Below are 11,962 nucleotides of genomic sequence, written 5' to 3'. Positions count from 1 at the left end.
CTGAATCCTTTCATCTAAGTTCAGTTAGCAGCGGTGAGACTCCCCCACCCCACCCTGAACCCTACAAGTAGGCCCAGCTCTGACCCCAGCTGAGAACCAGTCTACCAGATTTATTAAAATCATCTGTTTACCTTACCTACCCAACTGTGGGTCTCATGTTTCTTACACACCTTATGAGCCTTGGTACCAGGTTCTGGATTCTGATATGGAGTAAGTATCAGTTAACTTTTTACTAAACGGAAGAGCCCTCCCTCAAGCTCAACAGTCTAGGGCTTTTGAAACAGCAAGAAAGCAACCTGCTTCTGGTGCACATGCTTTCCACACTCTTCCAGAGAGTCGACAATGTCCCATCTTCCCAATGGTAATCAACAACTTTCCATCAATCTACAACCTCCCTTCTCCTCTCCCCAACTCCTCCTGGCTAAATTCAACCTAAAGCCAAAGTTGCCTTGCCCGACAGGCAAATAGCCCAACCCAAACTCAAATTTTCAGAGTCACCAACATGGTATCAGACAGACCTAGGTTCAAACTCAACCCATTTTCCCAACTGATTTATGGAAGATTCTTATTTTTCTGAGTTTGGGTGGGGTTTGTTGTTGTTGTTTATTACTATGTATATGATGTATTACTATGTATATGGTGGGGGTATATGCAACCCCCACCATATACATAGTAATACTTTCACCTCCACAGTGAACATGTGGAGGTCGAAGGACTTTGTGGATTGAACCTAGGTCATTAGGCTTGTGCAGCAAGTACTTTACCTGCTCAACCATCTTGCTGGTCCTTAGTCTGAACTGTCCATGTATAAAACATGTAGTTTCTCTGTGGAGTTTGCTTTAGACCTGTAAACATGGTTGACATCAGCTTTGCTGCAAGTTTATTGAATACCAATTAGTCATACAGGCAGTAAAGCATGATGTTGGGGAGGGCACAATAGCCATCACCCCCACATGTACTGGCTCAGCCAGGGTTTAGTCTCTCAGCTGTTTCTCTAAAGTAAATATGGAACACGACACGAAAGGTCCTGTTTATGTCACACTTATGAACACTTATGACAAGTGCTGCCAGACTCCTTGGGTCTACATCTGGGTGACCCAATGTTTATCTTTGTCTTGTTTGAGACTGGATCTTTCTACATAGTCTTGGATGTCCTAGAACTCACCATGGAGATCAGACTGGCCTTGAACTTATGAGACCCACCTGCCTCTGCCTCCCCAAGGTGTGTGCCAATATGCTCAGAGTTTTATCTTTTTAAGTAGATTCAAGTTGTCTACTTCCAGGTTGGGTTCCGCAGAATTAGACCTACACACATACTGTATTTGGGAAGGTTCCAAATAGGGCTGGGATTAGGGTGATGAAGTGAGCTAGGATGCTGACTTAAGAGTCCTCTCAGACTCATGCCAGTGATAACCCTGCACTTACATGGACCCAAGAGTTTGGGCCTCGTACCTAGTCATGAGGGGACTTGGATGTGAGTTAGCAGGAGACAGGCAAGATAGTACACATGTCTAAGCTGTTATGGGCACTATGGTGATCCTTGAGAATATGGTAGAATGTGCCTCAGTTGTTCTATCTGAGACATGAAGAAATGGGTTACTTCTATACTCCAACTTCTATTTTCACAGGCCAAGGCACTACTAGCTCTTGGCCCTTCTAGCTTGTGCCAATATAAGTCAAGGGACAGATACCTTCTCACACAGGTACAAGTATCTGCAATAAAACCCTTTGAGTAGAGTCTATAGAAGGGTAAGAACCCAGGAAGTGGACCAGGCACAACTTGTGACAGAAGGCTCTTGTAAGGACAAAAGAACACAACTGTGGTGATGTTAGACAAAAGTCTCTCCTTCCCCCAGTTGACAGCAACAGCTTAAGTTTGTGGAGTTTTAACATTCTCCATGAGCTGGAAATCTTTCAGAACTACCCAGAGGCCCCAGGAGAGCTAAGTGTGTAAGACCTGGGCTTCCTGTGGCTCATGGATCTCAGGTAGATACCCAGTGTGCTCACTCCTTAGAAATATGTCTCTTCTTGCAACTGCAGGCCATCTCTCTGGCCCTTCCACCCCTCACTGCAATACTTATGACATATAAAGGTACAGTAATGTTAGTAACAGTTGCTACCACTATACGTTTGCAGCAAATGGCTTTATAAACATTTTGTCAATCCTTAAAACACTAAGAATTTTTTTTCTCATTTTACAGACAAGTAAACTAAGTCCCACAGAGTCTGACCTGTATCAGAAATAGGGTGAAGACCTAGGTCGATCTGGCATAATCTTCACTAATCTCTTCATTCTTTGTCTAATGCACCTCCTGTCAGACTACAGCAAGGAGAGGGAGACTAAGATTGCTGTGGTGGTTTCAATATGCTTTGCCCAGGGAGTAGCACTATTAGGTGTGTCCTTGTTGTAGGAAGCGCGTCACTGTGGGGATGGGCTTTGAGACCCTCCTTCTAGCTGGAAGAAAGACTGCTCCTGGCTTCCTTTGGATGAAGATGTAGAACTCTCAGCTCCTCCAGTGCCATGCTGCCTAGATGCTGTCATGCTTTCTGCCATGATGATAATGGATGAATGAATGAATGGCATCATTCAGAAACTGTAAGCCAGCCCCAATTAAATGCTGTCTTTTATAAGAATTGCCTTGATCGTGGTGTCTGTTCACAGCAATGGAAACCCTAAGACAACTAGATAAACAAGCAGCCACCACTGAAGACTGCTGTGGCTGTGGGTGTCTGGGGTCTTTTCTTTCCTTGAGTCCCATGTAGGCTGAGAATTCCTGGCTGAGCTAACCCACACCTGTAGCCAATGGTCCACATTCTCTACAGCCTGCTCAATTTTAAGCTAATCTTTTAGAAGCAGCTCTTTCCCTTGATGTCATATATAGAAATATGGACTATAACATTTATAGAGAGACACAAGTGAATTATCCTGATGGGATATATCTGGTATACTGTCCCTTAGAAGGAAAAACAAAACAATACTGATGTCAAAAGTACAGCCTTCTCCTTGGAATGAAGAATCCTTAACTGTGGCCTCACTGCCATGGACACAGAGGGCTTTGACTTGTTCCTGTTGATCCTCATCTGAAAGTTGGTTATAATGAGTTTCTGTGAGGATCAAATGATTTTTTATATATGTTAATATGTATGTTAATTTATCCTGGTCTACAATCCTGCACTGGTCAACACCTACCTCCTATGTCTTTCATTAAGCTGTCCATCAGCTGGGGTCAAAGCTGGCTTTCTGCAGCCTTGTTTGGTTGTCCCCCTTGGGTAACTACTTCTCTATTTGAGTGTCTCGCTCTGGCGGCCCCTGAGCACTAAGAATGACCCACATCTCCATCCTGCACGGGGACAGACAGCACTGCAGAGACTGTGTACTGCTCTGGCACCAGCACCCACACAGAAGCTGCTGCTGCCATGTACCCTCTGGCAGCTAAACAAACAGCTGTGGTCTAAATAGACAACTGTGCCTGGTACTCCCACTGGTAAGTCTATTTTGAAGAAAAAAAATGCATAGACACTAATACAACAGTGTTCACTTAAAAATTCCAGGGGAAGAACAACAAGTCTCACTTCTATTAAGGTCATAGGTCCTAGCTGAGAAGTCTTAACTGGGTGAGTAGGTCACTGAATGAAAGGGATAACAGTTAGTAGTGGGATTAAATACATTTGGCACAGCCAAAGTGATGTCAGGTTAAGCCAATGTTCTCAGTTGTGCAGTGTAATTTAAATGAATGTGAATAGTATGTCAAAAGTTTAGCAAGGAAATTCATTCAGGAACACATAGCGTATAGGTGAAAAACTACCTCTCCAAATGAAATATCCCCACTCCAAAGCTTACAACAAAAATAAAAAGAAACATTTCCATCTATTGAAATAAGATTTTATACAAAGATAAATATATTTAAATTTTAACTATAAGCAAATTCAAACAGAATACTATTCACAGTTATCTGAATAGATCTTACAAAACATAAAAACCAGGATGCTGAATGGGTGCTGGTGGTGAGAACAACAGGATCCAAACTCTCACAACAAACCAAAGACAAGTAATGAACACGACCAATCCAACAACCATCATTCTGGTCAACCTCCAGTCTCAAGAAATTCAAGATTTTCTCCTCCTTCCTCTGCCTGACTTGGTTCGTGACTGGAAAGTAAATTGGTCTTTAAAGTCCACTAAGCAATTTGTAGCTTCTGAAACAGGGACAAAAGACTTGATGGGAGAGTCATTTAAGTTGAGCTGTGAGAGGGAACTCTGCATCTTGCTGCTGCAGCCAGCCTCTTCCACCTCTGGTGAGAGCATCCTGGACAGAAAGAAAGAAAAAAATTAGATAGATAGATAGATAGATAGATAGATAGATAGATAGATAGTGTGTGTGTGTGTGTGTGTGTGTGTGTGTGTGTGTGTGTGTGTGTGTGTGTGTGTGTGTCTGTGTGTGTGTTTTCTATGGATGCTGGGAATTGAGCCTGGGTCCTCTGGAAGAACAGCCAGTGCTTTTAACCACTGAGCCATCTCTCCAGCTCCCAGCCTTTGTTTAAAAAACAAGTTCTCACTATATAGACCCAGCTGGTCATAAATCAGTCTGCCTTTGCCTCATGTGTACTAGGATTAAGTTCAATATTAACCTGCTAAGCACCAAGTATGTACTATATAGTATAGTATTATATACTATAGTGGAGGCTTAAAATTTTATTACTACACATAATTGCTGTAGTGCTCTAGCCATATAAGTACTACCATTTTGCTTTTACAGATGAGGATACTGAGTAAACTCATGGAACCTAAAGCCATGGAGACATGGAGAAACTGTGGAGTCAGATCCAAATTCCCAAACTGCACAAAATCTGCCAGAATTTGGGTTTGGGTGGAATGGAAAAGAGAAAATAACATATAGCTCTACTTATTTTAACATCAATACAGGTATCCAACCAACTCCTAGTCCAGATACAGCAGGAGCATTACACTGAAGAATCACATTATTTCCACAGTGATTTCTATTGTATCTGTTTGACTATCATTCTACACAAAGAATCCATCATCAGGCTCACACTTGCCAGAGCTGGGACAGCTGCACTTCAGCGTATAGCTCAACTTACCTGAAGGTTCTTGCTTCTGAAGACTTGGGTTTTTTCTCTACACCTGGAGAGATAATAAAAGTACTAACATTAGCAGCCATAGCTTCTCCTGTCTGGTGCTTTTCAACAGGTCTATTCAAGAAGCTCAGATTTCCAATCCTTAGCCAATAGACTGTGAGCATTAGCATCCAACAGGCTCAGCTGCAGGTGAACACTAATGAATGAATCATTTCTGACTAAATCTATGTCATATCTAGACTCAGGCAATAGGGCTGCCAGGAGAAATCTGCCACCTGACAGATTCACAACCTGGTGATCTAGAAACAGGATGTAGGTCTTTTTACAAGTCATCACAAGGCAAAACAGATTTATTTGGTGGTAATAAAATATTGTAACTAGAGAATAAGCAAAAAGTTACAGTTGCATTTGCATTTGGTAAATGTTAACACTAACAACTGACAGGAACAACAGGAGCAAGAGCATCCAGCGTCCATCGAAAGCCAGGGGGTGTGTTTCGGTGTTTACCAGATAGTCCTTGCAATCTCTAAAGTTACGACTACCAATGCTCCTCATGAGTCGACTCTAACACTCCCTAAGTACTCGAGGCACACAGAGAAGAATTTACAATTCTGATTGCAGAATTGCTTCCTACAATTCCTTAGGAGCGTAAGTTGGGACACTGAGCTGAAGGTAACATGATGATTTACAAACATTCAGAAGAGGCAGTAATGTCTGCATGTCTGATTTCCCATGACTGTTCCTTTAGAAGATCTTCTTTCTGGCATGTGTTACTTTTTGCAATTTGGAACAACCCCCAGATTAACAGGCAGTCCTGACTCTAGACTTTATAAAGAATTACATTAAACACATGAAGAATAAGACAGGGCATCTCTCCATCTGTCCTTGAAAAGAGACAACCTAGATTAGATCTCAAAGGCTGGCTGACTGGCTCCAAAAATTCCCTCATATATCCCCAACAATCAGATGAAGGTCAACGGTTGCTGTCTTCACTGGACGGCCTAGACAGAAACCCTGACGACTGGTCTTGGTGTCTTCACCTGTGGTCCTATGCTCAGACTGTTCCAAGAGACTGAGGAGTCGGCCTTGACTGTGGCCTTTTTCCTGTGATAGAGAGAAACAGACAGAAGGATTACTTCATGGAAAGATTTAAAACACAACTGACTTAGCCCAGATCAAAAATTTTCCAGAAGAATGTGGTGGCACAGCTGGGACTAGCTTACTCTTTTGCTTTATAATAAATGAAAGTAGATGAGAAAAACAGCAAACTGTAATGAATAGAATAAAGCACCATATCAGGAACACAACTTTCCAGGTGTAGTGGTGCATACCTTTAACCATAGTATTCAGCATGCAGAAGGAGGTAGATCTCTGAGCTCAAGGACAGCCTGGCCTACATAGGAAGTTCCAGGCCAGTCGAGGCTACACAAGGAGACCCTATAAGAAAGGAAAGAAAGAAGAAAAGAAGGAAAAAAGAGAAATAGAAAGAAAGAAACTCAAGAATGGTTTCAGCATCCAATCAAATCAGTTCACAAATTACATTAAAGAGCCTCTGGGTTAGAGGGATGGCTCAGATGGCACGCTGCTCTTCCAGGACCTCAGATTGGAGGTCAATTTCCACGTCCACATGGTGGTTCACAAGTGCCTGTAATTCCAGTTCCAGGGGATCTCAGGCCTCTAGGTGCTGACCTCTTAGGGCACTGCATTCATATGCACATACCCTCACATGAACACCTACACACATACGCGTAACTAACATTAATAAAAGAAAATCTTAAAAAAAAAAAAAAAAGAATAGAGAATAGCTTCTGCTCTATGTTAAACTTCAAGAGATTTTTTTAAAAAACAAACAAGCAACTAAGTTTCAAGGTAACTTCTACAGGTAGCAATGACAAGATAAATAAACTGGTGGCTTAATGCAGAGCACTGGCTGCTCTTCCACAGGATCCAGTTTCAAATCCTGCACGCACATTGTAACTTGCAATTGTCTGTAACTCCAGTTTCAGGGGATCTGATGTCCTCTTTCAAACCCCATGGACACTAAGTACACATGAAGTATACAGAGAGACATACATGTGTGGAAAACAATCATACACATAAAATTTTAAAAATTAAATATAAAAATTGTTTTAAAAGATAAATAAATTAGCTCTTTGGTGTTAAGAACTCACCTATAAAATTCAACTCTAAAATCACATCATTTAGGGGCTAAAGAGCCCTTGATTCTCAAATGATTAAGAGCACTTGCTTCTCTTCCCTGGCCCCACATGGCAGCTCACAACCTTCTGCAACCCAACCTAGGTAATTTAACACTCTCTTCTGATCTCTGTGGCACTAGGCACACAAGTGGTACATAGACATACATGCAAACAAAACACCCATATACATAAAATAAAATTTAAAACATCTGGTTCATAGAGCTATAACTTCCTTCTGGCATGGTGGAGAAAGGTTTGGTCTCTGCCCTCTGTAAAGTGGTTAGTATGCTAATACCTCTTGAATACACTGTTACTGTTTTATCTTGGCCAGTAAACCGAGACTTGCTCTTCCTCATCTCTCATCACAGGCCCAGAAAACACTTAGATTTTTCCATAGACCAGAAGCCATGCCTTGCAGTTTCTAAAATCTAGAAACAGAAGGGATTCACAAGTTATTTCACATGTGTTCCTAGCAGTGGGGACATGGGATTCCCTATAATTTCTGAAAAACAATTAGATCTAATATTTCAAAAGATGTTGAAATGCTCACTTACACTTCAGGAAATAGCTGGTAGTTCAAGATTAATGGAATCCCCCGCCCCGGTTTTTAAATTATTGTTATTCTGTTCTGTTTTTACTGTGGTTATTGTTGTAGCTTCTGTTTTTAAGATAGGATACACTACGGAGATCATGGTCTGAAACTCACTCTGCACCCAGGATTGGCCCTCAAGCCCTCACACCTCCTGAGTGCTGGGATGATGGGAACCTGCCTATGACAGCCTTCAGACTGTTTTAAATGGTCTTTAAATATAGAAGGACAAGGGGAAAACCTAAATGTTTAATAATAAGATAATGGTTATATAATGATAATAATGGTTAAATAACTATCTATCTGATACAAACATTAATAATATTGTTTTTTTCTGGTTGAGGAACAGGTAATAGAGGTGGAGGTGGGGCTTAGAATTGCCTATGGAGACCATGAGGGCCTCAGACTTATGACCCTCGTTAGTGGTGGGATTGAAGACATGCTCAAGCAGAGCCAGCTAATAGTAATGCTTCAGAAGTCTACAACAAACCCAGAGATTCACCCTATCCTGCAGGGCTTCTCACTCCATGTGGGGCTCCTTCTCATCTGAGAAACCTTTACATGACCTTAGGTATATAGGTATATAAAATCAATGAAACAAATCAAATGTTTATTGTTTTACATTATTTTATTATGATAAGAAATCATAATAAAATCATTTTAAAACAATTCTTTGAAATATAATTTTACCATTTACTAAAGATAAAAATAAATGTGCATAATAATGAAATAGATATGTTTGTGGTGTGATTTAGTTTTTACTGTTTTGGTTTTTGAGATGGGGTCTCCTGTAACCCAAGTTGACCTTGAAACTGCATTTGAAATGTATTTGAAATTGTAAGTGTGTATCACCATGCTCAGTGTTATTTGGTGTAAGGTCTTCATTCATACTAGGTAATCATTCTACCTTCCAAGCCAAACTGCCAGCCCATACTTGTTTATTTTTACATAAGAATTAAATTCTGCCTGAATATTTGACAGTGTAAAAAGCAGGGAATCTTTTTCAGAGTTGACTGATACTTTGATTTTATTATCATCAGTGATGAGATCACTGCTTCACATAAATATATATTACAAACTGGCAGGTATATGTTTAGGGCCATTTCAGAAGTTGCTGGAAATTTCTGTCTTAATCCCAAGCCAAAATTCACTACTAATTTTTTAGGCAACTCACATCAGCAACTCAAATAGCAATTTTTAAAAATCAAACATTCTCACAGAATACAACCAAAAAGATAAAATAATTTGGGGCTAGGATATCAGCAATTTTGACTATCTTGACTGCTGTGCAAAACAAAGACCTGAGTCTGGATCCCACGACAAATATGAAACGCTGGCATGACTCCAAGCAGCGATGGGCCCAGCATGAGGGAGGCTGGAGTACATAAAGGCAGCCGGCTCCCTGAGCTGACTGACTAGCTAGTCTCACTAGTCAATGGACACCAGGTTCGCTGAGAGACTGTCTCAACATTAAGTTGGGCATCTGACATACACATGAGTACTTGGATGGTAAGATAGTATTAAAAGTTATGCTTTCTATAATTAAACCATTATATTTTTATAAGAGTAGAAAACTTTTTATGTACTGCAAAAAGTATAGCAATTAATAACTGACACAGTCTTGGGTCTGAGAGGAGGAGTTTCAGGCAATATCCTTAATCTACAAAAGCCCCAAGTCCAGTGAGAGATCGTGTCTCAAAACGGGTGGATAAATCCTGAGGGCTAACAACCAAGTCTAACCTCTGGCCTCTATATATAATGCACAAATATGCACGTGCGCACACACACACACACACCCCTTACCTTTATTTTCAAGCACAAACAAGACAAATAGGAAAGAGGGAAGGAGGGAGAAGGAAAGGAGAAAAGAAAGCCAGAACAGAACTAAAGCTTTTCCTCAAATACTGCATACATACCTTTGACTTCCTCAGCCGCTGCTGCTGTCTCCCCTCCACAGGTGCACACACTCTTGGTCTCCTCATCCCCTCAGTCCCATCTTCTCTGTCGACCTTTGCAAGCTGGAGACAGGCCTCTACATGACAGGGATACTCCCCAAGTGGAACCAGGGACTTACACAGATAACACTTCTCTTTCCTGGGTGATCACAAGAGGGGAGGGGGAAGAGGCAATTTTAAGATTTGCTTTTGCCTCTTGGCTCTTGTAATATTTCAAATTGTCTTTTTACATCTCAAAAATGTCTACAGAGGAGACTTGTCAACCAATGCAGATTCACTCAGTAGGATCACCAATAAAACTAACCCTGTGCCAATCATAAGGACTAAGTGATTAGCAGTTTTCCCTGGCTGTTTCTTTGTACCCTGCTGTTGCAGCAGTGGGATGTAATGAAGTCAGCTCTTCGAACCATCTCAAACAATGCTGATTGCTCCTCAGACATAAAACAGTCTGTCAAACTCTTCTGAAATTAAGTGTAATCATTTTTTCAAAGAGAAGTTAAAATTTTGACAGAAAGGGGAGTGCTGAAAGCATGAAATCAATAATGACAGTTTACCACCATGGATGAATTTGTTTGATTAGTAAGTCAAGTCTGTCTATATGTTAACTTTCCTAACACTATCACCTGATACATCAACTAGGAAGTTACTAAAACATGTGGCTCTGTCAGAAGATTCTGCATATTACATAGTTATTTTCATCTTTTTATAAAAAAAAATCCTTTGAAGAAAAAAAAGTATGTTCTTGATGTATCAATGAAACCAGAACTGTGGGAGTTGGTGAAGAATGCTTATTAACTACTTTCTCTGCAGTCAGTACCGTTCAACATAATTTCTAAATTAATTCTTCAGCCCCATTAGGAAAGAATTATTCTCCCCAAGGTCCTTACAGCTAATTAATATCAGAACTCACAGCTGATAAGTTCATCTTAAACTTTCTGAAACATGTTATCTTAAACTTCCTTTTCTATTACTACTCAGTAACTATGGAAAGAAATTAGCTCTATGGAAGATTTTCTCTGAAGGACAATAAAATAACAGAAATAACATCTTAAAGTACTCGACTGCCTGCAAGAATGCAAGTAAAACTCTACCTTGTGAGGAAAGTTATATTAGTATATCATCAAAATTCATCAATTAATGCAAAAAGCATTATTAATTCTTACTATTAGATTAGTACAAAAGTAATTTTGTTTTCTGCACTGTTGAAATTTGTCATTTGATACTGGAATACAATCTTAAATGAGGTTACATCATTTTAGTGTACATTTTCACTTTATTTTTTACTAATGACATATTTGCTGTTTACATTTACTTAATTTACAGAATACAGAAATGATGTGAAACAAAAGCAAATTTGAGGAGTGTTATCTGGCAAAATAAGTGGTAAAACAGCTGAGGCAACATCCCCAGAGACTGATGAGGGGCATGTGGTACCACGGTGCTTCAAGACAGTATGCAGAGAAGACAAGAAATTTGAAGGTAAGGAGCTTAGGGGCTGGCCATGAGGAACAGGAAGCATTCACTGAAACCAATTCTTATTTGACTCAAGAAGTTGTCAAAGAACACAATGTGAACCTTGCAAGTTGTTGAAGCATTTGAAGCCTAAGCGGGAAGGTGAAAGGTTTGATAACTAGGTGCCTCATGGCTGAACCAAAAAATTATAAAGTTTTGAGCTGTCATTCTTCTTACTCTACAGAACCATAAAACATTTCTTATTAAAACTGTGACATGCAACAGTCAATTAATTGTGCATGACCACTAGTGATGGCCAGTTCAGTGGCTAGATCAAGAAGGTCCAAAGAACTTTCCAAAGCCAAACTTGTACCAAAACAAGGTCACGGTCACTGTTTGGTGATCTGCTGTTGGTCTGATCCACTGCAGCTTCTGAATTCAGTGAGACCATGAAGTCTGAGACTTGTGCTCAGCAAATTAAGCACCGAGAGCTATGATGCTGCAGCCAGCACTGGTCAACAGAGACTGCCTAAACTCATCAGGACACCAGACCACATACTGTACAACTAACACCTCAAAAGTTAAACAAACTAGACTACAAAATTCTGCTTTATTTATCTACTTGACCTCCTACCAATCATCTACCACCTCAAGTATTGTGACAACCTTTT

The 11,962-nt window shown here is 40.3% G+C and overlaps 1 protein-coding gene across 4 annotated transcripts in view; it reads right to left on the bottom strand.

The window, feature by feature from the left end:
- Positions 1–3,867: 3,867 nt before the first annotated feature.
- Uimc1 (ubiquitin interaction motif containing 1) overlaps positions 3,868–11,962 on the bottom strand; it is a 69,758-nt gene continuing 61,663 nt past the window's right edge. For all 4 annotated transcript variants that reach the window (XM_034510337.2, XM_034510340.2, XM_076938987.1 and 1 more), the window contains 4 exons: positions 9,801–9,978; positions 6,138–6,201; positions 5,101–5,143; positions 3,868–4,307 (listed from right to left, as the gene is read on the bottom strand). In XM_034510337.2, the coding sequence (XP_034366228.1) occupies positions 4,109–4,307; positions 5,101–5,143; positions 6,138–6,201; positions 9,801–9,978 (484 nt within the window). In that variant the 3' untranslated portion in view covers positions 3,868–4,108. The remainder of the gene's footprint in view (positions 4,308–5,100; positions 5,144–6,137; positions 6,202–9,800; positions 9,979–11,962) is intronic.

The sequence above is a fragment of the Arvicanthis niloticus genome, chromosome 8 (assembly GCF_011762505.2).
Source record: "Arvicanthis niloticus isolate mArvNil1 chromosome 8, mArvNil1.pat.X, whole genome shotgun sequence".
Taxonomy (NCBI): Eukaryota; Metazoa; Chordata; class Mammalia; order Rodentia; family Muridae; genus Arvicanthis; species Arvicanthis niloticus.
This window is presented reverse-complemented; position numbering and strand designations above follow the sequence as displayed.